The sequence below is a fragment of the Myxocyprinus asiaticus genome, chromosome 8, assembly GCF_019703515.2.
Source record: "Myxocyprinus asiaticus isolate MX2 ecotype Aquarium Trade chromosome 8, UBuf_Myxa_2, whole genome shotgun sequence".
In the NCBI taxonomy this organism is placed as follows: Eukaryota; Metazoa; Chordata; class Actinopteri; order Cypriniformes; family Catostomidae; genus Myxocyprinus; species Myxocyprinus asiaticus.
The window spans coordinates 2,244,092-2,271,336 of NC_059351.1; the positions used below are offsets into that span (position 1 = coordinate 2,244,092).

General features: G+C 39.8%; 2 protein-coding genes across 2 annotated transcripts; one reads left to right on the top strand and one right to left on the bottom strand.

Annotated features, from left to right (window-relative positions):
• Positions 1-605: 605 nt before the first annotated feature.
• Positions 606-2,001, bottom strand: dctpp1 (dCTP pyrophosphatase 1). The gene has a single exon (XM_051705098.1). It carries the CDS (start codon positions 1,876-1,878, stop codon positions 1,372-1,374), a length of 507 nt encoding a protein of 168 aa, XP_051561058.1. The 5' UTR covers positions 1,879-2,001; the 3' UTR covers positions 606-1,371.
• Positions 2,002-2,105: 104 nt separating this feature from the next.
• On the top strand, positions 2,106-25,862 carry gatb (glutamyl-tRNA(Gln) amidotransferase, subunit B). Its single transcript, XM_051705040.1, has 13 exons — positions 2,106-2,304; positions 5,616-5,766; positions 5,976-6,089; positions 11,775-11,973; positions 12,055-12,177; positions 14,376-14,489; positions 14,644-14,728; positions 16,824-16,868; positions 18,184-18,376; positions 20,731-20,864; positions 23,478-23,556; positions 23,714-23,848; positions 25,503-25,862. The coding sequence occupies exons 1-13, from the start codon at positions 2,141-2,143 to the stop codon at positions 25,626-25,628; spliced, it is 1,662 nt and encodes a 553-aa protein (XP_051561000.1). The 5' UTR covers positions 2,106-2,140; the 3' UTR covers positions 25,629-25,862.
• The last annotated feature ends 1,383 nt before the right edge of the window (positions 25,863-27,245 follow it).

A 27,245-nucleotide genomic window follows, 5' to 3' on the forward strand; every position in this document is an offset into this window, starting at 1 on the left:
GGATTAAAGCAAGTCGCTACGCCACCACGAGGACTTAGAGCGCATTGGGAATTGGGCATTCCAAATTGGGGAGAAAAAACAAACAAAAAGAGACTTTGGTTTAAAAAAATTAATAACCAGTGGCCAATTCTTTGTGCTGTTTTTACTGATCATACACTATTCTGAGGCTCTATCGATGACAGGCAGTAGTGTGAAAGTGCAGTTCTAAATTGCAACAAATGTAGATGAGTTTCTAATTGGACTTTGTTTCTTTTCCTGACCAGTGCTGTCAGATTCAGTAAGCAAGTAACCTACATTGCAATCCCCATAAGCTTTTTAGGTTTTAAATGGTTTCTTACTTATTTGGAGGCCTGTTCTTTATGCATTATAGTTTTAAGAAAACATGTCTGGCATTGATTTGAAAGTAAACACTGTACTCACTGCAAGTCTAAAAGAAAACTATTTGTAATCTCGTCAGGGACACTGCCCACATTCTGACAAATCAGAGCACATGGAGTGGAGTGTAAAAGATAACAGCCTTGTTTTTAAAACATGCACTTTCACAATCATACCCTCTCCTCTTCTGCAGTGTCTGAAGTTTCATAAAGAAAGACAATCGAAACTAATGATGACATACGGCTTTTTAATGCAGTCCAAAGTCAGCAAAAGTACAATAATGGGAGCAATGAAACTTGAACACAAACCAAATTGTTGTTTAGAGCTTTTAATGTAAAAGGAAGATTATTTGATAACTCGGTACTCAATTTATATTTTCAACCTTCAACCAATTGAGTTATTTTTAGCTGCATTAAGCAGTAGGAGCACTTTGCAAGGTTTAAATGTGACTGCATGAATGTTACACAAAAGTCTACATTCTCTGCTATAAAGATTTCCTCCCAAAACAGGTTGTTTTTATTACTAGACCACAAAGCCATTACCTACTAAACTCTTTCTACATGTTCTGCAACCTAGTGGATATAGTTTTTTACATGAAGACAAGTGTCAGAACTATACACTGTAAAATAATGTCAGAAAAAGGCACATATAGGTCATGTGTGCTGTTCAACACTATACTTGACACCGAGTACTGTCTGGTGGAGCTTATCCACACACACACAAAGGCACACATTTAGGCTGCTAATGTAGTACACGTGCAAACAGGTTACAATGGGATAACTAAAGCTCAATGAAAAACCTCTTGACCAGGGTAGTGCCATTCACTTTAGTTTAAAATGAATAAAATCAGCAACTTAAAGAGCACAGTGTGCTTATTCGGTATTTTAAAACTCTTACAAGGAACTAAACACATCAAGAAGTGAACATAAAGTGAACTTGTATTCAGTTCTAACACTAGTCTTTGCCTGTCTGGCAAAAGCAGTGAAATCAACCGCATCAGTCCTTGTATTCCGTGTATTTCTTGGCTGATCCGTGCACTTTGCTGGCCGGGTACTTGAGTCTGTTGAGGGCCATTTTGCGCAGGACGGCTTGGGGTAAATCCACGTGGCATTTCTCGGCCAGTTCCACCAGATAAATCAATACGTCGCTGAGCTCCTGAGCCAGGTGCTCCCGCTCCGGCTCGGTCCAGTCCGGCAGACCCTCCGCCACCTCCCCGCGCCACTGGAACAGCTCCGACACCTCGCCGACCTCCCCGACCAGCGCCAGCAGTAGGTTCCGCGGCTGGTGGAACTGGTTCCAGTTCCTCTCGTCCGTGAATTCCGCCTGCATGCGGCGGATGTCTTCGAGAGAGGGCTCGGCGCTGAAGTTGAAGCGTTCGGCCTCTTTATGCTGGATTTCTCCATTCACATGTGCTGAGTGATCAATGCCAGTTTCGCCGTTGTGTTCGAACACATTGGATGCGACTCCGTTGATACGAGAAGGCCCGTTTTGCTGCATTGCCATTGTAATTCAGACGAGCAAGAAAGCCGATCCTTGAAAATAACGGAGCACGTTAATATCAGTCACGAGTAGAACCACGCGTGAATCTCCCGCCAACAGCGCGGTTTGTGAAAGACGTCATAAGAAATCGCCGGAAGTCTTGCTGCTGCGCAACTGGCATTGTGGGAGATGGTGTTTTTCCGGTTCCGTCCTTTAATATGACCTCCGTGTAACCGACGGCCTTATAAAACTACATGTTCCAGCTGCCGATATTCAAAACACAAGCATGGCCGCTTCCTCGTCAGGATACAGCAACATGCTCTTTAAAATGAGGAACTATGCCATTAAATCACAAACTTTATGTCATGTTGATACTTGTAATCTCATTATAAGGAGAATATGGACGTCCGGATCTAAAAATCAACTACAGCCCAAAGTACAGACTAAAAGGTAAGCATCACAAATGCCCCAAAACGTTACCTTGGTACCTTGTGAAGACGTTCTCTAGGTCTGGAGACACAAACATTCTCACATCATCATGTCAAAATGCGATTTTGCAGTATGGTCTTTCTCTGTTTGAATCGGATTCATTTATGGAGCTTGTGTTGATAAACTGTAGAGTTTAAACTCTAATTTTGCGGATTGAGGAAAGACTGCTGACCTTGACTTCAGATGTGCCCAAACAGTTAATGCCATGATGAACTGGTCTTTTTATTTTAAAAGTATCTGCTAAAATGTACTAAAACAGATTATATGAACATTTAAATAGTATACTAGATAAAATAAAAACAACCTTTATTAATAACATTAACCAGACAATACATTTATAAAATGTTGAATGCGTAATAACGCATTAATAAATGTACATTAAAATAGTTTTATAAAAAATTGTTATAAACATTGATTATATTTTCATATATAGTGTATATATACATATATATATATATATATATATATATATATATATATATATATATATATAATGAAAATAAAAACAATTGTAATGTACATTTATTAATGAGTTATTATACATTTATTTATATATATATATATATATATATATATATATATATAGAATGAAAATAAAAACAATTGTAATGTACATTTGAGTTATTTATATATGTATATATATATATATATATATATATATATATATATATATATATATATATATAATGAAAATAAAAACAATTGTAATGTACATTTATTAATGAGTTATTATACATTTATTTATATATATATATATATATATATATATATATATATACATATATATAAATGAAAATAAAAACAATTGCAATGTACATTTATTGAGTTATTTATATATGTATATATATAATGAATATAAAAACTATTATAATGTACATTTATTAATGAGTTATGCATTTATTATGCATTATATATATATATATATATATATATATATATATATATATATATAAATGAAAATAAAAACTATTTTAATGTACATTTACTAATGAGATATTATGCATTTATTTATATAAAATGTATGTATGTATATATGCTTTAAACTTCATGGTAGTAGTTTGGGGAGGGCCCTTTTCTGTCCCAGCATGATAATGCCCCTGTGCACAAAGTGAGGTCCATAAAGAAATAATGTACTGACTTTGGTGAGAAAGTACTTGACTAGCCTGCACAAAGCCCAGACCTGAACCCCACAGAATACCTTACGGATGAATTGGATGCAGAATGCGAGCCAGGGTCTATAGAGCTTTTCAGCTGTGACGTCAATTTGTAGGTGAACCCAGAAGTCTTAATTCGCCATGGGTTCCCTCTGGATTTTCCTATGGGGTTTTATAATGGGGTTTTTCAACTTATGAGTAATATAATATCTGTAATATACATTACTTGACGATACATGGGCGTTTTGTTCTACAACATATATTACACACTTCCATATCTCAAACATGAATTTTGAAGCCGCCATGTGATTTAAAAAAAAAAAAAAAGTATGCAATTCAATACAGCTTCAAAATTCACGTTTGAGGTATGGAAGTGTGTAATATATGTTGTAGAACAAAACACCCATGTATCGTCAAGTAATGTACACTATATTGCCAAAAGTATTCGCTCACCCATCCAAATAATTGAATTCAGGTGTTCCAATCACTTCCATGGCCACAGGTGTATAAAATGAAGCACCTAGGCATGCAGATTGCTTCTACAAACATTTGTGAAAGAATGGGCCGCTTTCAGGAGCTCAGTGAATTCCAGCGTGGTACTGTGATAGGACGCCACCTGTGCAACAAGTCCAGTCATGAAATTTCCTCGCTACTAAATATTCCACAGTCAACTGTCAGTGGTATTATAACAAAGTGGAAGCGATTGGGAATGACAGCAACTCAGCCATGAAGTGGTAGGCCACGTAAAATGACAGAGCGGGGTCAGCGGATGCTGAGGCGCATAGTGCGCAGAGTCAATCGCTACCGACCTCCAAAGTTCATGTGGCCTTCAGATTAGCTCAAGAACAGTGCGTAGAGAGCTTCATGGAATGGGTTTCCATGGCCGAGCAGCTGCATCCAAGCCATACATCACCAAGTGCAATGCAAAGCATCGGATGCAGTGGTGTAAAGCACGCCGCCACTGGACTCTAGAGCAGTGGAGACGCGTTCTCTGGAGTGACGAATCATACTTCTCCATCTGGCAATCTGATGGACGAGTCTGGGTTTGGCGGTTGCCAGGAGAACGGTACTTGTCTGACTGCATTGTGCCAACTGTGAAGTTTGGTGGAGGGGGGATTATGGTGTGGGGTTGTTTTTCAGGAGCTGGGCTTGGCCCCTTAGTTCCAGTGAAAGGAACTCTGAATGCTTCAGCATACCAAGAGATTTTGGACAATTCCATGCTCCCAACTTTGTGGGAACAGTTTGGGGATGGCCCCTTCCTGTTCCAACATGACTGCGCACCAGTGCACAAAGCAAGGTCCATAAAGACATGGATGAGCGAGTCTGGTGTGGAAGAACTTGACTGGCCTGCACAGAGTCCTGACCTCAACCCGATAGAGCACCTTTGGGATGAATTAGAGCGAAGACTGCGAGTCAGGCCTTCTCGTCCAACATCAGTGTCTGACCTCACAAATGCGCTTCTGGAAGAATGGTCAAAAATTCCCATAAACACACTCCTAAACCTTGTGGAAAGCCTTCCCAGAAGAGTTGAAGCTGTTATAGCTGCAAAGGGTGGGCCGACATCATATTAAACCCTATGGATTAAGAATGGGATGTCACTTAAGTGCATATGCGTCTAAAGGCAGATGAGCGAATACTTTTGGCAATATAGTGTATATTACAGATATTATATGACTCATAAGTTGAAAAACCCCATAGGAAAATCCAGAGGGAACCCATGACAAATTTTCTTCTGGGTTTGTGGACTACAAACTGAACAGCTCTATTGCCCAACATCAGTGTCTGATAGACCTCACTGATGCTCTTGTGGCTGAATGGGAGTAAATCCATGCAGCTACGTATATTCCAACAACAAGTGGAAAGCCTTTCCAGAAGAGTAGAAGATGTTATTCGTGCAAAGAGTGGCATTAATCCCCATGGTTTTTAAATTAAATGTTCAGCAAACACATATGAATCTTGATGTTCAGATATCCACTAACTTTTGACCATGTAGTGTTTATTTGAACATACTTGACTCACTGATCTTTCAAATGTATATTTTAGTTACTTTAAATGTTACTTTAAGTCACCTCAGAGTATTACAAGTTCTGATCTTCATCTCTTGATGGTGTTTTCAAGCCTTCCTCAGATGGTTGGTGTTGTTGGTCTGGAAATCCATGCTCAGATTCACTCCAGATCAAAGCTCTTCTCTGGTTCTCATGTTAGTTTCTTGGCTCCACCAAACTCACTTGTCTCACATTTTGATGCCTCATTACCAGGAACACTGCCAGTGAGTAAATGAATTCAATTAATATCAGAAATAACAAATACAATCTATACTGTGATCTAAAACTCCCAATTCCAAACAAGTTCTGCTTCTTACCTTCTGAAAATAATCTTAAGGTACATTTTTATTATCCATCATTTCTGTGCATTTCTAAATGCTGTTGGATGTATGTATGTATGCATGTACTGTATGTCTTTTGTTTCATCACTAAGGTCCTGAACAGAAGATGTGTGGAGGCTGCAGTAATGACAGGCCTCGCTCTCAACTGTACCATCAACAGAATGTCACTATTTGACAGGAAGCATTACTTTTATGCTGACATGCCCGTGAGTTTTCTTAGCTGAGCACATTTGGGTGCTTGTAAATTTTGTCAGTATGTTGTTTTATTTTTATCTTCTAATGCCAAAGCATAGAAGTGCTGATGACATGAATGTGATGTACAAGATCATCTTTCTTGCACCTCCATCTGCATGTGGTTGTTATTTTTGATTACCTGCTTTATGGATCCATCGTTTGTTAAAGAGACACGCGCATACATCCAGTGCATCACTCTGTCTTTCTCTGAGCTTTAATGAAGAAGGTATGACAAGCCATGCTGAACAGACAGGGAACAGTATGGCTGCACATTATGGAGATAAATAACAGCGTCATCTCTTGAAATCTGATAATAGTCCAGCTTTGGTCCATGCTATGAAAAGGGTTTGTGTGTGGTATGTGAGCCCACATACAAGTGGATTTTTTCCCCCAGTGTTTCTATATTGATCAGATTTGATCATTTATATGTAAAGGCATAAAAAGAGTGAAGTCTACCAAACAAGTGGCATTGTTCCCCACCAGGCATGCATTTTAAGTGCACCTCTTGTAACTTCTGTCCAGAGAGCATTTGATTAAAAAAAGGACACTGTGTTGCATTGCTCAATGGCATATCCTCCATTAGCACAGTTGAACTCTCATTATTTCTCTATACGCACAATAGAGAGCAACAGTGATGCATCCACTTCTTCAGCGGCCTTGGTTCCAGAATCATTTTTCCCTTTCATTTTCTCCAAAGGCATTTCAAAAAATTCTTCAGTAAGGAGAGTTCTAAGCCTTTTAGTGAAACCGACCAGTTCTGAGATGAATCAGAACAATATAACATTTAATTCTAATAAAAAAATAAAAAAATAAAAATCCTGTGTGGAGAAAATGAATGGGCATTTCATCTTCTTGAACCTGACTGTTGGGCTCTATTGAGTCTTTTCAACAATCCTTCATTGGCTAGATTCCCTTGGCAGGTTGATTTTCGTTACAGCAGCGAATCGAATGACAGATACTATGATATCGCTCTTCTGAAGACTTCAAGAATGAGACTCAGGAATTTGAAATAATGCACATATAATAAGGACACCCAGGTGGGCCACAAGGGGGTGCAAGGTGGTCCATGAAAAAAAAAAAAAGATGCAAAAAATAATAAAAATGAAAGTAAAATAGTAAGAAGTAAAAACAAATTGACATTATTTGAAATTATTAACATTTCATTCTAAAACCATGCCACTAATCACGATTGACAGCCATAGTTTAAAACCAGAAGAAATAAAAACAAATCTGCATATAATTTTATATATTATGAAAAAAAAAAAAAAACATTTCTTATTTGTAAGAAATAGGGGTTCACTATTCTCTTTAATGCTGCTTCGAAACAATTTTATTGTGAAAAGTGCTATACAACTAAATTTGAATTAAATCGAAAATGTTTCTCTTCGGTTTTAAATATATTTCATTACTAAAATAGAAAAAAGACACTGTCAAATTAATAAATAAATAAAGTGTATATTTTGCACATAACATTTTAATAATTAATTTAGCTTTAGTACAATTATGGTACTATAAAAGCAAGTTATTTTATTTTGCAAACATGCCTTTATAATATCATGTTTACTATTTTTCTCACACAGGTGGTCCCTCACAAGGGGATCATCATATTTGGGGGTCCTTGGCATCAAAATGTTAAAAAAACAAAAACTTGTTAGAGTATGTTGCCAAACACACAGTGGAAAGCTGGAAAGCTCTGGGACTGAAATGGAGGAGGGAATCTTTGACTAAATGATGTCTGAAAAATCTGTCATTCTTCCATGTTAATTTAATTTTTCTAGTACTCAAATATAAATATTAGGGCTGCAACGGTACACAAAATAACACATAAATAATAATAAAAGTATAAACAAGTGCAATTATAATAATTGTAACAAAATTAAGACATTAGCAGTGCAGATGTCTGTGTCTTCTGCCATTCAACTCACCACTTGTACTTATCACTCAATTTTTAAGTTTATAACGGGACTCAAACACGTTAAGCAGATGCTTAAATCCCATGTTCTCGACAACTGAGCACGGTCACATATCTGCAGCAATGTAAATACTCCTGTGGCGTTTGTTATCGCTTTAGCACTGTCTCCGGGTATGGCACGGGACCCACCTTTGTGGTAGCTCGTGAAAGGAACAGTGGCACGCTCCTTCCCTCCGTAGTGCTACTCTTTGGGCAAGAGTGAATAACCCTTGAGCCTCCCATACTAGGGTCACTGTACTTGAGTTTTATTCATCTTCTTATACCATCACTGTCTACCTCTCCGTAAGGACCCTGAGTAGTTAAAGTCCTAGCATCTCCCTGATACTCGTAAAATATGACAAAAGAGGGCGAATTGTTTGCCATGAGTTGCGACCAATGTCGATGGAGGAAGAGATCCTAATCTGCAGGATTTCTGTGGCTCTATGAATCCTCATGTTGGACCCCAAGGTGGGTAGGGTGTAGAGATGATGAAGCATAATATGCTAAACATGGCTACCAAACACACAACCAAAAAACGACTTTTAGACTTGGACATGAACTGCACTTCTGAGAATCAATGTGCTTCTACATCTAACAATGAAATTAGTCCAAAATTTATAATTACTGAATCTGCATCATCAGATATGCCAATCACAAGGGCATTACAAGAATAGCTGGTACTGTTAAGGAGGAGAAGAAACTGCGATCTGGCCAGATTCTGGTGGAATGTTGTAAGAAGTCTTATTTAAGAGAAACGTCTTTATGCCAATTTGCTGACTGGACTTGATATAAAGACTTCTCCACATCCAACACTCAACTACAGCAAAGGGTTGAGTAGAAAGAATCACAATCAGGTATATGAGTGTTCTCATACCAAATCCAGATGCTTTAACTGTCAAAAGTGTGGACATGGATCAAACAACTGTATAAATAAGCATGTCTGCTGCAATTGTGGAGAGGAGGATCATGATAAAGAAAGCTGTCAGAAGCCACCCAAATGCTGCAGTTGTGCAGGAGAACATATGGCTACATCAAAAGAATGCTTGAAATCCAGAAAATAAGATGTGCAAAGAAAATCAGCTATAATGAAGCATGCAAATTGGTCTCTATGGCACCCTCTTTCATTGTAAATAAAACTTTTGCCTGTGTGGTCAAAAAAAACTTTTCGTTCAGTGGATTGCCAGACAGATTTGTCCAGGCTGCAAAAGGATAAACCACAAACTGTCAGTAACAGTAAAGGCGTACCTCCTCCGAGATCAAAGAATGCAGGAAATCAGAATGAAACTGCATCAACCCATTGCCAAACCAATCAGAACTTACAAACAGAAAACCAAATAATTAACAAGAATGTCACTATTTGACAGGAAGCAGGATGTTTACAATCAAAAGTATTGCAAGATGGGAATGCAAAGATGAAAGCAATCAAAGATGTCAAAATGCGGGGCCTGGGTAGCTCAGCGAGTATTGATTCTGACTACCACACCTGGAGTCGCAAGTTCGAATCCAGGGCGTTCTGAGTGACTCCAGCCAGGTCTCCTAAGCAACCAAATTGGCCCAGTTGCTAGGGAGGGTAGAGTCACATGGGGTAACCTCCTCGTGGTTGCTATAATGTGGTTCTCGCTCTCGGTGGGGCGTGTGGTGAGTTGTGCGTGGTTGCCGCGGAGAATAGCGTGAAGCCTCCACACGCACTACGTCTCCGCGGTAACGCACTCAACAAGCCACGTGATAAGATGCGTGGATTGACGGTCTCGGACGCAGAGGCAACTGAGATTCATCCTCCACCACCCGGATTGAGGCGAGTCACTATGCCACCATGAGGACTTAGAGCGCATTGGGAATTCCAAATTGGGGAGAAAAGGGGAGAAAATAAAATAAAAAAAGCAGAATAAGAATCCCCAATCAGAGCTCAGTTTTTACAGCAGAGGCCAATGCTATTATTCAAGCTCTGGATCACATCAAGACCATACAACAGAGAAATGTCTTAATATTAACAGATTTAAAATCCTGTCTTCAAGTGCTTGCATCACTCAAAAATGACCATCCACCCCTTGTAAATATTTTAACTAAATTGTCAACTCTGGAGGCACTGAATTTGAATATTTACTTTTGCTGGGTACCTGGCCACTGTGGAATTCTTGGCAATGTTTACGTATATGTAGAAGCTAATGAACTTTCTCTAGAGAACAGACGTCTCAGATTATCCCTGCAATACTCAACAAAAGGAAAGACCAACAAAGAAAATCCGGCATATCATCCAATCCTGGCCACTGTGGAATCCTTGGCAATGAACAAGCAGACTCTGCTGCTAAAGAAGCACTTTCTACAGATCTTAAAAAATGCTCCAAACCACCCTCAGATCTGAAACCTACTATAATCTCATACATCATCAACAAATGGCAAACAGAATGGGATCAATTCATTACAAACAAATTGCATGAAATCAACCCTATAGTGGGCAAAAGACGTATCTTTAATTTCAGTAATCACTGGGATCAGATCATTTACATCCTCTGCCGAATAGGACATTCCAGACTCACACATATGTTTTTAATATCAGATGAAGATCCACCATTGTGCACCGCATGTCAGAATCTACAGAGTGCCAGTTTTATTTCTTTTAGGAGTTTAGTTTACTTGGCAAACACTTATGAAGAGATTTTTAACAAAGTCAACCCTGAGTCAGTTTTAGAGTTCTTATTGAAAATAAATTTAAAAAACCATATATAGGTTTATAGTTACTCTACCTTTTAACATATTTTTACTTGTTTTACACAATGAAAATAGTCATGGAAGCTGGCATGGTGTAAACTAATTAACTAACTAACTTTAACCCTGTCTGAGCTTGCAGCAAGAGGCTGCTTGAACGCTGTGGTGAGACTAACTTGCACAGGCTGTTTATTATTTCTTTCCCATAAGCTCAAGAGACACATGTGGATGATGCCGCCGCAAATGAGTCATCATGTTAGACGTGCTTCCTGAGACTTACCTGACTTCCGAGAAACAGAGCCGACACACAGCCTTTGTCCTGTTCAGTACTCGTTGCCCAGTATTACTGTAGTTTACTGTGAAACCATCATGCTCCCAAACAACAGATTTTAGAGACGGCGGTGGGTCTTCAATCTCTAGCTTATTTAAGTCCGACATATTTATATTTTGTTTCGTTCCATCACAGTTGGAAAAACAGTGAGCTAGCAAGTATAAACTTCACATGTATTTATCTGATCTGCAGTTTCTAGTGTACCGTGTGGCGCTCTGTTTTTAAGTTTTGGTTCCGTGCGGTCCCGTGTTGCTCCGCAATCTTTTTTCATTTTAGTTCTATGCAGTTTATGTTGTTCGTTATATTTTGTTTTAATATTGGTTTCACGCAAACTAAGATACTGTATGTAATCATTCGTGTGACAGTGTGTACCGTACCGAAGGCCATGTATCCATTCAGTTCGGCAGGGATACGTGTACCGTTGCAGCCCTACTAAATGTTTGTTTTTTTGCCAGTGTTGGTCAGGTACAACACACAGATGGTAGTAGTTAATTGCTTTTTTTTCTTTTACTCTTTTTCATGCCAATAACCATGATACATTTCTAGTGGCTTTTGGTCATGTGGTTGCCATAGCAACAGATACAAGTGCTCTGCTTTGAAAGTGTGTGTGTTTGTTTGTTTGTGTGTGTGTGTGTGTGTGTGTGTGTGTGTGTGTGTGTTCGTTTTCAGGCAGGCTATCAGATCACTCAGCAGAGGCTGCCCATAGCAGTGAATGGCGCACTGGTCTATAGTCACTTTGAAGGTCGCAGAAGGAACCAAGTGGTAACCAAGAGTGTGAGAATTAAACAGATCCAGCTAGAGCAAGACAGCGGAAAGAGTCTCCATGACGACGAAAGGAGCCAGACTCTCATAGATCTCAACAGAGCAGGTGCCATAGATTCATCAATCTTATCCAGAAACCAGACGACTGTACAGCTGTGGGCAGTTTCTGATATGTTTCTCTCTGTAGGTGTAGGTCTGATGGAGCTGGTGATGGAGCCAGATATGTGTTGTGGAGAAGAGGCAGCGGCTGCCGTCAGAGAGCTTCAGCTCATCCTGCAGGCTCTGGGCACCTGCCAGGCCAACATGGCTGGTGACTAAAAACAAATCCCTACAGCCTACATTTATCACAACTTTTAAAGATGTAGTGTGACATTTCTTAGCACCACACAGAAATACATAAACAATGATTGTGTTCAAATAGATTTCCCAAACACTCCCCCCGCCTGCCATTGCTTGAAAAACAGATAGCCCAATCCCAATCTCATACCATTGGTTGAGCCAATGTTGCTGTGTCAGGCTGGTCGGGATTATGAAAGAACGGAGCAATTTTTCAATAGGGCCACCAAGCCAGTGTTTGGGAGTTTTAACACTGAAAATAATTATACACTTCATCTTTAATATATATACAATATATATAGATACTGTATATACAGTATATATCATATTTATTACAATAATGAGTTTCTCAGACCCAGTGCATGTAGCCCATATTTTATGTAACTACACATGGATGTATGTATACAGTATACACACACACACACACACACACACACACACACACACATATATATGGTGCATGAATAGTATTTAAATGAAGTTGTTTTTCTTTTCAGTACAAACACGCCTCCTTTCTGTTTAAATTAGACTTATTATAGATTGTGCCTTCATTCCCAAAACTCAGCACTATAGCCTGGTGCAATTAAGGTTGTGCTGTTCCTTTAGTAAATTGGGTGTGAAAATAATAAAGACAGCATGTGTAAATAAACAACACTATCAGGGGGTGCAATTCGTTATCAGTTAATATAAACAAATACCAAAAGTATGGTAATTCATAGTACATTTGTTTACACTAGATTATTTTGTCGTCATAACCGAAATCTGTGCCACTCAAGTTTTGTCTGCATCTGATGAAGTTGCAGGACATTTCAAATGAATGAATTTCATCAAGTGCATTGAGCTTCAAAAAAGTCCTTTGCTTAGTGTGTAGGCAGCAGTGAACACTGCGTAGGAATTTACGTGCTGTATAACACGTTTGGCTGCAGGTTTCGAGTGAAATGTCCAGCTGGGGGCGCCAAAAGCAAGTAAAATGGTGTTGTATTCAGACGAGGTTTTAAGGTGAATTTTAGATGGACGTTTTTAAAACATACCTCCCTAATGTAAAACCTTTGCCTGAACCTAACCATTAGTGTTTTAAAATATAAATGAGACTTAAAAAAGACATCCTTACCTTATCAATGCCTAAACCTAACCATTAGTGATTTAAAATGCAGAAGCAAAATGAAAAATCACATTTTCTGAACCAACCACATCATTTCGTGCCGCTTCTATGACTCTGTAATGTCACGTGTCAGCTTGAGCTCATGGCTGGACTTGAACCGCAGTCCTTCGACGTTAAGTCCGATGCTCTATCAGTAAAGCTACTGCACAAGATAATCATATTGGAGTAAGTGTATCTATGTAGGTGGGTCTGTAATACAAGCATGTATCGTTTTTCAAAAAAGTGTGTCAGTATCATAAAATAGCAGGGTCTGAGTAATAGAGAGAAAGATAAGTATTTATAAAGTCATAATCAGCCATTAAAAGTCACGATTTGAGTGAACGTGAATAAAACACAGTTGTTGTAGCGCCTCTAGTGTTCATTTCACCTGGAAACTGCAGAGAATTGCACCTGGAGACACGTATACCAAGTTTTGCAAAAAGGTATATAGAAAGGTCACGTTTTCACTATGAGACCAGGTTGAGAGAATCGGAAAGCAGCTATTGTTTTCTTCTTTACTCCTGTTTATGATCCGTTGACGAACACTGGGAATGATACAGAAAACTGAGATCCAGTGTTATCATTTCCATAGCTATTTGTTGCTTGAATGTGACAATGAGTGAGTCATAGTTTGAATTACACACCTTAAGTACTGTATATAGCATTTCAAGAACAAAAGTTAACGTCTTTGTTGGAGACAGAAATTTAAATGAGGAACTATCTGGCCTGTTCCTTATCTGGTTTGAAAGTGCAATCAAGCAATTCTCTGAAAAATTCAAGAGCTCTTGTTTAATCAAAAACCTCTGAAGCAAAATACAGCAAATTGTTTATCTAGTGCAGACTTTTCAGCAGTGCACAGTGCACATCAGAATACAGTATTTCATGCAAATAAATCATTCATATTCAAATGTATGCACTGTTTGTTGAGCAGGATAGTGAGAGCTGTGGATGGTTGAATTGTAATGACTGTTTGGAGTGATGCTCATCTCAGTTTTCTCTCTCTATCTCTCGCTTACACACTGTTCTCACAGAGGGTCAGCTTAGAGTTGATGCCAATGTGTCCGTTCATCGACCTAGAGAGCCTCTGGGAGTGAGGACAGAGGTAAAAAACATCAACAGTGTGAGGCACTTAGCCAAGGCCATAGGTGAGTATATGTCCCCCACTGACCCTACTCCAATTACATGGTTTGATTTAATCATTCTATACTTTCAGCTATTTCAGATGTACTTTATGGACTTTAGCTTGCAGAAGGTTTTGGTTATAGTCTGATTGGTTTTCTCTTGGTATGTGTTTTACAGACTATGAGATCCAGAGACAGATGGAGGTTCTACAGAGCGGTGGGACGGTTCTTAACGAGACCCGGGCTTTTGACAGCAAATCTGGGTACGGTCTGTGTTTTACATAGTGTACAGATTCCATACAGGTTTCATTGATAACCCAGGGTAGGGCTGGGTGGTATGGCCATAGGTATGTCACACATTAGCAGCCGTTATAGACCTTGATACATCGGCACATAAACACATGAAAGCGAATTGATAGATGCGGTCTGCAACAGCCTGGAGTCTTTTCCAGCCAATTTTCACAAGGTTTTATTTGCCATAAACATCAGATATTATTGTAGCTTCTAATAAAAGCGGTGGGACTAATGATCCTAAATGCAACAGGATGGTTAGGTCATAACCATAAATGAGCCTAGCTCCAAAAACATCCATTATATATTTGTTAATTCAAATGTAATATTTGTTATTAAATCATATAGCACCAATCATCCACAAAGTAAGTTATATCTATATATATTATAAGCCATAACCTGGGCTATTAAACGAAATTATTAATTAAACTGAGATAATAAATAATTGCATTGCAATTTAGAGACTATAATTTGTATCTACCTCTATATTACCTTTAAATGAGCCTGTGTTACACAGATCACATTGCAGTATTCATAATTTACATTAAGTTAGCCAGTCTTTTGATTTATGACAAGTACAACCATAGATCTGGAAACACTTTCAATAGTTACAGTAGTTAGTACTGTGACTAAATCTTACTTGTTGCTAAATTCCTAAAACATTTCTTCTAAAACAGCATTTTTTTGTAGCACACTCCAAGTAAAGATCTCTATAAATGAATATATCGTCAAAGCAAATACATAGAAGTTTAGCATCCAGGCAGTCAATTTATTATACTATGAACTGTTTCTATACAAAAGCAGCTTACACAGCGTCCTGAGGCATCTCCTCCATTGAATTACATTCAAACAGGTCTACATGTTGACTGTTCCAAAATGGCAGTGTATCAGTTGAGTTTCAGAAACAGTCATTGCACTGAAACAGCATTGTTAAAAGTGGTGAATGATCTTAGACTGAATACTGATAAGAGGAATGCATCAGTCCTTTTGCATCTAAGTGCAGCCTTCAACACTGTAGATCACAGTACTCTGACTCATAGGCCTCTCAGGCACAGTCTAAAATTGGATCAGATCATACATTATTGGAAGCCTTTTTTTTTTATTTATTTATTTTTTGAAAAATTAGGTGACTGTACCTCTACAAAACATGACATGCTATATGGTGTTCCACAAGGGTCAGTCCTTGGACCACTTTTATTTTCATTGTATATGCTGCCGTTGGGTAACATAATTAATGAACATGAGGTAAACTACCATTTCTATGCTGATGACAGTCAGTTATATATCTCTGATATATAAAGGACACTCAAGCATTAAAGAGATTGTCTGAATGTTTGTCCAACATCCTATTATGGATGAACTCAAACTTTTTGCATTTAAATGAACATAAAAACAGAGATACTTATTGTTGGTTCATAACATGAGAGGGAAAGAATTTAAACTGCACTAGGTGACTGGCTTTGCAGTCAAAGACAGAGGTGAAGAACCTTGGTGTCATTCTAGATTGTGATTAGAATTTTAAGTCTGAAATTATGTAACTAAGACCTGTTTTTATCATCTTAGAAATATTGCATGGGGGGCCTGGGTAGCTCAGTGGTAAAGACGCTGGCTACCACCCCTGGAGTTCGCCAGTTCGAATCCCAGGGCGTGCTGAGTGACTCCAGTCAGGTCTCTTAAGCAACCAAATTGGCCCGGTTGCTAGGGAGGGTAGAGTCACATGGGGTAAACTCCTCGTGGTCGCTATAATGTGGTTCGTTCTCAGTGGAGTGTGTGGTGAGTTGAGCGGTTGTTGTTGTTTGTTGGCCATAAAGAGGCTTATGCTCAATGATTTTTAAATAAATAATATTGACTTTTAAAGATGCTTTTTGTAATGCCTAATTAATGATTTACTCGTCTGTTACAGTTATGTAGTATCTTCCAATTATCTTCATTTGTTGACTTTTTTCCACCAACATTGATATATGCGATTATTATTTAATCGACATATCATGCAATTAAGCCCTTATTACAACATGCTTTGCTTGCAACTCTTTATTTTGGTAATGATTTCTTTCTTTCTCTCTCCAGTAACACTATTCCGATGAGGGACAAGGAAGGCTTACAGGACTACAGGTGAGTATATTGCCCTGCTGAACCCTGCAGTTGAGTGAAATCTGCTCTTTCCTGTGGGGAGCTTCAGAGAGAAAAGATGCAGAATAACATGAAGAGAGAACACTGGAGCAGAGGGAAGATGGAAAGCACAAGATAAAAGGATAAACAGACGAAAGGAATGCCAATGAAAATACTTAGTTTCTGGACAGACAGGCAGATGGATGAAAGTGAATATGGGGTTATAGAGGGAGAGAGAGTGTGATGGAGAAAGAAAACAGGTGGAGGACAGGAAGACAGGACTGCATGAGTGCTGCTGTAGATGGACAGAAGATGAATCAGCAGCATTTTAATAATGTGGCTGCCTGGTGATCCACATAAAGCAAGAGGGAGGACGGGAGGAGTGGACAAGCAGGGTGATAAATGCATGTATGTGTGTGTGGGTGGTTCAGGTTGAAAAGGTATACGAGGAGGGTGTGATCTAACGTGTGACAGAAGCTGTGTTCGAAATCAGCCCCGATTCCCTATGTAGTACATTACACTTGTATGCAGTGTTGGCCATTATATAGTGTTCTCCAAATTCTTTCATTCCCTATAGTTCACTCTTTTATATCTATAATCCACTCTGCTTTATAATGTGAAACCAATGTACATTGAATATGTACAGTACATCAGTATATACTTCATGCTCTTTTGCCAACAACAACAAAAAACAGTTTTCTTCAGCAATCTTTATTCCATGCTGGTACTAGTCTTTCAGGTTTTTGAAAAGTCTTCCATTAATTTAAAGGGACAGTTCACCCAAAAATGAAAATTCTCTCATCATTTACTCACCCTCGTGCATTGTATGGACCTACAGAGCTGAAATATTCTTCTGAAAATCTTTATTTGTGTTCTGCAGAAGAAAGAAAGTCATGCACATCTGGGATGGCATGAGGGTGAGTAAATGATGAGAGAATTTCATGTTAGGGTGAACTGTCCCTTTACTTTAAAAATAAATTCGCCATTAGCTACAGTATAGGCAAACGTGTTTAAGTCTATTCAGTTAATGTTATAACTTCTACTGCTCTTTGGATAGACAAAGATGCACTATACTGTATGTGGCATTCACTCCACTGGGAAAAGAGGATGAGTGAATGAGTGAGTGATTTCGGACAGAGTAAAAGAGACATCGAGGGCTTGAGATTAGACCATGAGATAACTCTGACGCTGTCTGAACATAGCAATTGCTGGCTTACATCTGCACCTGATAGATTTCCGCACATGACCTTGCTTGAGTCACCCCTACACCTGTGTTGCATGAACATACAAGCTCTTATTCTCTCTCTCTCTTTCTCAGGTTCATGCCAGAGCCCAACTTGCCCCCTCTGTTTGTTTATGAGAGTGATGCCTCAGTGCCTGGAGGCATTGACCCCACCCAGGCGGTGATGATTGACAGGCTGCAGGCTCAATTGCCAGAGCTACCATCTGTGAGGAGGGCAAGGCTTGTGGAGAAATACGGAATCTTACGAGAGCATAGCTTCTCTCTGGTGGTGAGAGGGCCCATGTGCAAGCTCTGCATACTTTATCAACCTGTTTTATGGCACAGATTTCCTATCAGACACTTTCAGACTTTTAGGATGATTACTTCTGGTGCATTTCCAACTTTGTCCAGTAGGGACTGTAGTAAGTGTGAAGGCTTTTGTCCTACGCTCAGAAGGTCATCTCTGTTTTGAGTGAATATCATGGGGATGTGAAAAATATATTTTTAAAATTAACTTTGGTTTAGGGTCATGTCCACATGACACCGGTCAGATTCATTTCCTTTATGGACACTAAGACCCCATTTCCACCTGGTATTAAGATGCGTCTCGGGTGATCCAATCACGTGGTCAGGTGAGACACATCGCTGTTTACACTTGGTCGCTCAAATGTGTCTCCAGTGACCACTTGTGATCGGATTTCGAGGGGAGGGTCTCTGTTTCACACATCAATCACTGTGTCAGTGTGTTACTGCATGATAAATAACCGCAACAAAATCAGAAAAGGCAAAGAGAGTGCAAAATAAACAGGGTGCTATTTCTCCCAGATGTATCTGAAGTTTAATCCAAGCACAAAAGCATTGAGCAGAATTGCCTGTTATTTTAGGGGATTACCTGTATTAACCTGAGCTACAGATGTTTGTGCTTCTCATAAGTGTCCATGTTGATTTCAGACACACTGAAGAAGATCCGTGAAGTTCTTGTGTTTGTGTTTGTATCTGCTTTTATACATTTTCCTTATTTCCTTTTAAGACACTCGTAACAGGCAATGTTTAAACTCTTGTTTTAGTGCAGCGATTGATTGACAGGTGAGGGGTGGCGCTTTGCTGCTGCCAGGACGCATACAGGACGGATTAGCGTTTACAACTCATACAGTATGTAATGCGTTCACATGCGTTTTTGACCACATTCGTATGTGATTTTTGTGATTCGTTTACAAAACGTTTTAGACCCCATTTACGCCTGTATTTAGTGCTAACCACATGTGATCGAATCACCAAAAACGCATCTTAATACCAGGTGTAAACCTGGTCTAAGTGTAGCACTTCAATAGCATAACAGACAGATATTCAACAAATAAATAGACTACATAATAACCTTTTTTTTTTTTACACAGAACTATCATAGGCTACACAAAAAACTGAGAACTACGGATCAGATTAGATTTGAAGTAAAACAGTAATTGTCTTTTATTGTTGAAGGAGGTGACGTTTTAGTCCATCTGTTAGCACTGAAGCCTTTTATATGTTAGTGCACTCATGACATGAGGAATACAATTTCCCTTGATCTTTTAACATATAAGAGGTCATTGTACTATAAAAGCACACTGTAAGTTTCAGAACTCAAAACTTCCTTGTCACTATATAAAGAGCATTTGTTGAAGGCTTGAAAGCTGCCAAAATGACTCGTTCTCTACTTCCTCCACATTATGATGTCACACTGTGGAAGACATTTGCATCTGACCGCCTCCACAACAACACATCAACGCCTACTTTGCCTTATAACTTCTGTAGCCCCGCCCAGTAGTGGTGAGCAGTGAGATGACCGGTCAGTCAAGAGCAGAGAGCCAATCAGAACAATGGGCGTTTACTGTCAAGTCTTAAAGGAGAAGCAGCACCAAAACCGAGTGTTTCTGACAGAGGCTTAGAATGAGGGTGGAAAATGTTTTACAAATATATGACTGTTTTCTGTGTAAAAAAACCTTTACTAATATTATAAGTAAACCTCAAGGAACATATTAAAATAATGAAAAAAAGCATGTCATGACCCCTTTTAAAAGTTGAAAATAAACCTGTACACATTTAAAATGTAGTCACTGTCTTCTGTGAAACAAAATATTGACGTCTCATCCTGCACTATCCAAATCTAGTTGAGGGGCATTTGCTTCCAATTTGTCAGTTGACGGGGGGAAGGGGTATGGGTGCGGACGGTACTTTCTCTGTCGTACCGAGTCGGTTGCCACCTCAGCAAAGGGTCAGTGAGTCTTCTTAGGAGGGGCACCTCATCAAAGGGGCAGGGGTTTGAGCCCCCAGAGCCTCCCCCACTGCATATGCCTGCTCAATTGTTTGATTACAATAGGAAATAAGTAAAAGGGGAAAAAAACAGTCACTGTTCCATCATCAGCCTTGTTAAAACCCTTTCAAAAAAGTTGCATTTTAAATTCATCCCCTTTAAAGCACGCCTGGTAACAAATGTTATAGCTAAAAAAGATAAACTCACATGTCATTAATCGGCTAGTCGGTTGGACAACAGCCATCCTAACACATCCCTAAAATGTCTTTTCTTTTTTTCTCAATACTTTTCTTTATAAATGTTTCATATGAAGTTCATAGACTTTTGACTGTATAATAACTGCTCTGTTTCAGAATGAGGATGGGCTTATGGAGTACTTTGAGAGTGTTGTTCAGATGGCGAACACAGAACCGAGGAAGGTGATTGGCTGGGTGATGAATGAGCTGATGGGAAATCTGAACCTGCAGAGTCTGAAAGTGTCACAGAGGTGAGCCAGCACTAAAAATAATATTCAGTAGCTGTGATGCATCCCATATATTAGGAACCGAATTTGAATAAACAAACAGGTCCAAAATGAAAAGGGAAAGTCTGTTCATGAGTGCGTGCATGCATGTGTGTGTGTGTGTGTGTGTGTGTATGTGCCAGGGGCTTATTTCCAGTCCGTTTATTTCATTCCTTCTCATCAACATTGTTTCCAGTCAGTAACTAATAAATAATGGAGGTTGTGTTCACTCCATGCCTGGGGATGTATGTATGGGAGTGTTTTTCTGGGACTCCTCCAGCTCAGTGATCAGAGACTGCCTCAGTGATCACCTCTTGTTTTCTACATTTCACTAATATTGTGAGGCCAAACAGCTTGAGCACTCAAAAAGAAGCCCTGTTGAAACCATCCAGTAATGAGCTCTCCTGGGTCCTGATGCCCTGATAGCCTCTAATTCTTTCTCTCTTAATTATTCTTTCTTATTCTTAAAGCTGCACTATGGAACTTTGTGCTCTCTAGTGACATCTCTGTTTGAAACTTAAAATTGCAAGCAATTTGCGGAAGAACACTTTACGTCAGTCGTGTTTAGGCATTGCTCTTCTGCGTGGATGAATCTCATGATTTGAAAGTGCTTTTACAGAGAGAACAGGGGACTCCCCTCAACCACCATCAGATACCAGTGTAATTTAATATGCAAATTAATAGTGTTTTATCTACTATTACTGTTTGTATTGTGTTGTACTAAACTTTTCAATAATTTAAGAGGTGAAACTCGTGATATGGCTGATACGAGTTCATTTGGAGACTTTATTATTTTTATATGATCATGTACAGCATCAGTTGATAATGCAAGTAAAACCGTAATACTGCAGTAGTATTGTAACACTTAAGGATGGGAAAGGAGGAAGCTGGGACTAGCTTGACAAACACGTAGACATTTAATAACACTTTTCAGTGTATAAAGAAACAAAAACATGCACTGCTTTTCAGCCAGCTGCGTCAAATCATAAAGACATTCAGACACGCGGACAAGCTTCATACATCTCTCTCCTGTCTGCCGCTGTCTCTTCTCCTTAAATACTCCCGCCTCCCCTCGTTGGAACGTGAGGCCGGTATGGTGCGCAGGTGGAAGTCATTCGCCACTTATCTTCCCGGCCTGCTCACCACATACCCCCATCGCCGAACTCAAGTCAGGGATTTCTCCAACTTGTGACCTACCCCCATTTCTAGGGATGGAGCATCGACGGGTCACACCGGTCTCCGGATCTGACCTGTGCAAACAGGGCGAAATAGAAGAGAAAGGGAATGGAGGGGGCAGGAATAACAAAAGAGAGAGAGAAAGAGGAGAGAGAGAGGGGCTCGCCGGCTCCGAACATGCCGTCGATTGGCCCTCAGCTCGCTGTCGTGCTTCCGTCTGCGACGCAGGGCGATGGCACTGGACCCCTCAGCCATCCCTTACGGTTACCGGTTGATGCAGTGTTAGAGCACCACCGGATCGAGCACTCCCTCGGCATCGCGATCCTCAGTCTGCGGCGAGGACTCCTTGACGGCGCGTCCTTCCTCCTTCCCTGGTTTCGGCACCAGTATAACACTTAAGGATGGGAAAGGAGGAAGCTGGGACTAGCTTGACAAACACGTAGACATTTAATAACACTTTTCAGTGTATAAAGAAACAAAAACATGCACTGCTTTTCAGCCAGCTGCGTCAAATCATAAAGACATTCAGACATGCGGACAAGCTTCGTACATCTCTCTCCCGTCTGCCACCATCTCTTCTCCTTAAATACTCCCGCCTCCCCTTGCTGGAACGCGATGTGGCGCACAGGTGGAAGTCATTCGCCACTTATCTTCCCGGCCTCGCTCTGCCCAGACGCCGCTCGGCTCCACCCTGCTCACCACAAGTATGATTATGCAATGCACACAATATAAAATATACTTTATTAAACATGAAAATAATATGCTTAAATATGCAATATAACAATTACAAGAAGTCAATTTCAGAAGTCATATATATATATATATATATATATATATATATATATATATATTAATAAACATGTTACAGTAACTTCACTGGATAATGTAGATACATCGCAGTCGGTAAACACACGAGTTATGTTTGATTCATAAAAGCATGACAAGCGATATAAGCTTCAACAACCCTACCAGAAAACATTTCCAAGCATTATAGCACGTAAACAACTTCGCCAAACGGATAAAAGATAAAAATCCATCCAGACTGCAACGATGCTGTGCTGAACTGCATGACAGTGACTGACTGAACTGAACAGCGTGGTTTCTCCAGCCTGAACACGTGACAGCTGGTTCTTCATTTCTATGTTACGGACATGATGTAAGGATGAATGACATAAGCCAGCGATTTCGTGCTAAATCTGACCCAACGTCTCAAAATTCAACTCATTTTATACGCTTACCAAAGTGAATCTGGGTATGGTGAGGACATTGTTTTGAACACTGATTGTTTATTTACTTAATCAATAATGGCAATTTGTTATTGCAGCTTTAATTATTCTCTCTCCCTCTGTCTCTCTGACTATAATCTGTTCTCTATTACTATTCTCTGCCTGTCTTTCTTCAACCGCTCCCTCTCTTTCTCAGTCCCATCTCTCCATCTGCTCTTGCTGAGCTGATCAATCTTGTGGAATCTGGTCACATCTCATCTTCAGCTGCCAAGCAGGTGAAACGGAAGAAAACCTCAGTCCTCAATTTTGTACTGCACATTTACCCAAAAACATTGTTTTATCTATTTAAAAAAAAGTATACAAAAGGCGTAATTGTCAGATGTTTGAGCCATATTGAGATATTTTGTATGTGCGTGTCCATTCTGACCGCAGGTTTTCCAGGAGATGTGGAAGGCTCCAGAGAAGACAGCAGCTCAGATAGTGAAGGAGCAGGATTTGGGGCTGATAAATGACAGGGAGGAACTACAGAGGATCTGTCGGAGAGTGGTTGACAGTCATCCTGAGGAGGTGAGTCCAGACATTAGTCCTTCCTTAAACACACGGCATCAAATTTAACCATTCTTATACAACAGTTTGTCCGAATAATTTGATTGGGCAAGCGGTGTTACAAAAATTCAGATGTTTCACATAACAGCACTGGGGTGCTTTACTCTGTATTTCTCCACCTGTCTGTGTTCAGCTGACAGCTGTGTGTTGCTTGCCAACATTTAACCATTGATACTGCCTTTGGCAGTCTTTTTGACTTTCTTTTGGAACTATTTTTGTTGGCAGAGCAAAAATAAACAATGGCTGGCCATATTGTTTCTAAGTTGAAAACACATTGATTTTTGTATATTTGTACCTCTCATCTAACAATGTTTTCCTCCACTGAAACAGAGACTTTCAAACATGCTCTCTAGTAGTGCCGACTGCTTAAAAACTACACGGGAAGCACAGCTTCCTCTAAAATTTCCAAAGAAATGCGGCAATGACAAGTTTAATATATGTAAAGGATGGGGGCCTGGGTAGCTCAGCAAGTATTGACGCTGACTATCACCCCTGGAGTCGTGAGTTGGAATCCAGGGCGTGCCAAGTGACTCCGGCCAGGTCTCCTAAGCAACCAAATTGGCCCGGTTGCTAGGGAGGGTAGAGTCACATGGGGTAACTTCCTCGTGGTCGCCATAATGTGGTTCTCGCTCTCGGTGGGGCGCGTGGTGAGTTGTGCGTGGATGCAGCGGAGAATAGCGTGAAGCCTCCACACGTGCTACGTCTCCGCGGTAACGCGCTCAACAAGCCACGTGATAAGATGGTCTGTACGCGGAGGCAACTGAGATTCGTCCTCCGCCACCCGGATTGAGGCGAGTCACTACGCCACCATGAGGACTTAGAGCGCATTGGGAATCGGGCTTTACAAATTGAGGAGAAAAGGGGAGAAAATCAAGAAAGAAAAAAAAAAAATATATATATATATATATATGTAAGGGATAATGTTCAGTCAGCCGGTTGTTATCACAAAAAAACCCGATCAGTTTCTGATCACCATGTTGAGTTTATTTAGCGAAAACAACCGGCTGACTGAACATTATCCCTTTCATAAAGCCCAACAAGTTGATGAGGTTCACGACGCAAAGCGAAGGATCTTGTACAAATATTACCTAAATAAACCAGTTCAAGAACCTTTCTGTTGAAACAAGCTATTTGCACCCATTGTAATATTGTCAGAACACATGCAGTACTCTTTGCAGTAATAATCATAATCATAATCTTCTTTATTTATCACACATTATACATTTGCACATATACAGTGAAATTCTTCTTTTTCACATATCCCAGCTAGGCTGGGGTCAGAGTGCAGGGTCAGCCATGATACGGCGCCCCTGGAGCAGATAGGGTCAAGGGCCTTGCTCAAGGGCCCAACAGTGGCATCTTGGCGGTACTGGGGCTTGAACCCCCGACCTTCTGATCAGTAACCCAGAGCCTTAACCGCTGAGCCACCACTGCCCCGTAGTGGTGGCAGTATCCACTGTCGTAGCTTTGTCTGGCTTTACCAGAGTATTGGGGCGCACATAGTCACTCTGAACATTTTTACAAGACTGTTAACTGCCAGCTAACTCTCATACTTGATTTAATTTACTAGCTGGCTGCTGAGGTTTGATTTGTTAAATGAATTTTGTTGTTGCAGGTTCAGATTATCAAAGGGGGTAATAAGAAAGTTCTCAACAAATTGATGGGCGAGATTCAGAGAGAAACCAAAGGCAGAACTGACCCGGTTCAAATCAGGACCATTCTAGAGTGCATGATCTCTTGATGCCATCTCGTGAATCACCCAACATGCATCTCTGTTGGTTAACGCTGTGTTCTGCACTAGCAGAATCATTGGATTTCTGTGATGTTTGTCCTGTTGTTGGTGTAACCTAACAATCATTATTGTAGTTAATAGCCTCTGTACAGTTGTTATCCAGAAAGTGTCTTGAGGCATCTGAGGCTACACAGCTCTGATGTCCTGTTTATATGTAACATGCTGATAAATAAATCTGTTTTATCCAACATGGCTTTGTGTTGTTTGTAAGTGGTTAAAGATGGTTAAATGGTTATTTATCATGATCAAATTCTTCGGTTTTTTGTCAATGTCAAACAGTTGACAGGATTTTGAGTTTGATCCTTCAATGATCACTGATTTCTAGTAAGTCTGTGGCTGTGAGTTAAATGATTGCATGTGCAAAGAATCTCTTTGTGCTGTGTAAAGTTGTTTGTGACATATGGATTTTCCATCAGAAATGGATTTCGTGGGATTGTCACTTTTTAGACTTTAGCAGGTCAGGCCAAGGTTGCCAGAAATGTGTAGTGTTTGAAGACCATTTCCAGCACAAATAGTCAAGGTCTGCTGACACATGGGCTTTAACTGAGGGACAGTGATAAATCAAAGACGTGCTTGTGTACTAAGGCATTCTCCCTTATGTCAGATTCATCATATTGAGTTCAAGACAGCATGAAACATTCTGTTTTACATGTACATGATTACTTCTTTCTAAAGTATAGACAAAAGCACTAAATGTTCAGCAACTCTAAAGAAGCTGTTATAAGAAAAACTAGCTCCCTCTTGTGGACTGTTGGGCATGAATTTCAAATCCCACTAAGCCCAATGAGTCATCAATGGGTGCCATGGTTAGTTACACCATATTCTTACACCATAACTGCAGAATATAACTGCATATATACGTATATATACACTGATCAGCCACAACATTAAAACCACCTGCCTAATATTGTGTAGGTCCCTCTCGTGCCGCCAAAACAGCGCCAACCCGCATCTCAGAATAGCATTCAGAGATTATATTCTTCTCACCACAATTGTACAGAGTGGTTATCTGAGTTACCGTAGACTTTGTCAGTTCAAATCAGTCTGGACATTCTCTGTTGACCTCTCTCATCAACAAGACGTTTCCGTCCACAGAACTGCCGCTCACTGGATGTTTTTTGTTTTTGGCACCATTCGGAGTAAATTCTAGAGACTGTTTTGTGTGAAAATCGCAGAAATACTCAAACCAACCCATCTGGCACCAAAAATCATCCATATCTAATCAGCCAATTATGTGGCAGCAGTGCAGTGCATTAAATCATGCAGATACGGGTCAGGAGCTTCAGTTAATGTTCACATCAACCATCAGAATGGGGAAAAATGTGATCTCAGTGATTTGGAGCGTGGCATGATTGTTGGTGCCAGATGGGCTGGTTTGAGTATTTCTGTAACTGTTGATCTCCTGGGACACAACAGTCTCTAGAAGTTTGTCAAATTTAAGGGATGTGTGATTTTTCTATTAAATTGGAAATATGACTGTCAATACTGCAATATTAACTCAAGGAGAAATTGTATGGTGGGCAATAGTGATCAGTGCTTAGATCCACTCTCTTATTACAATTATCC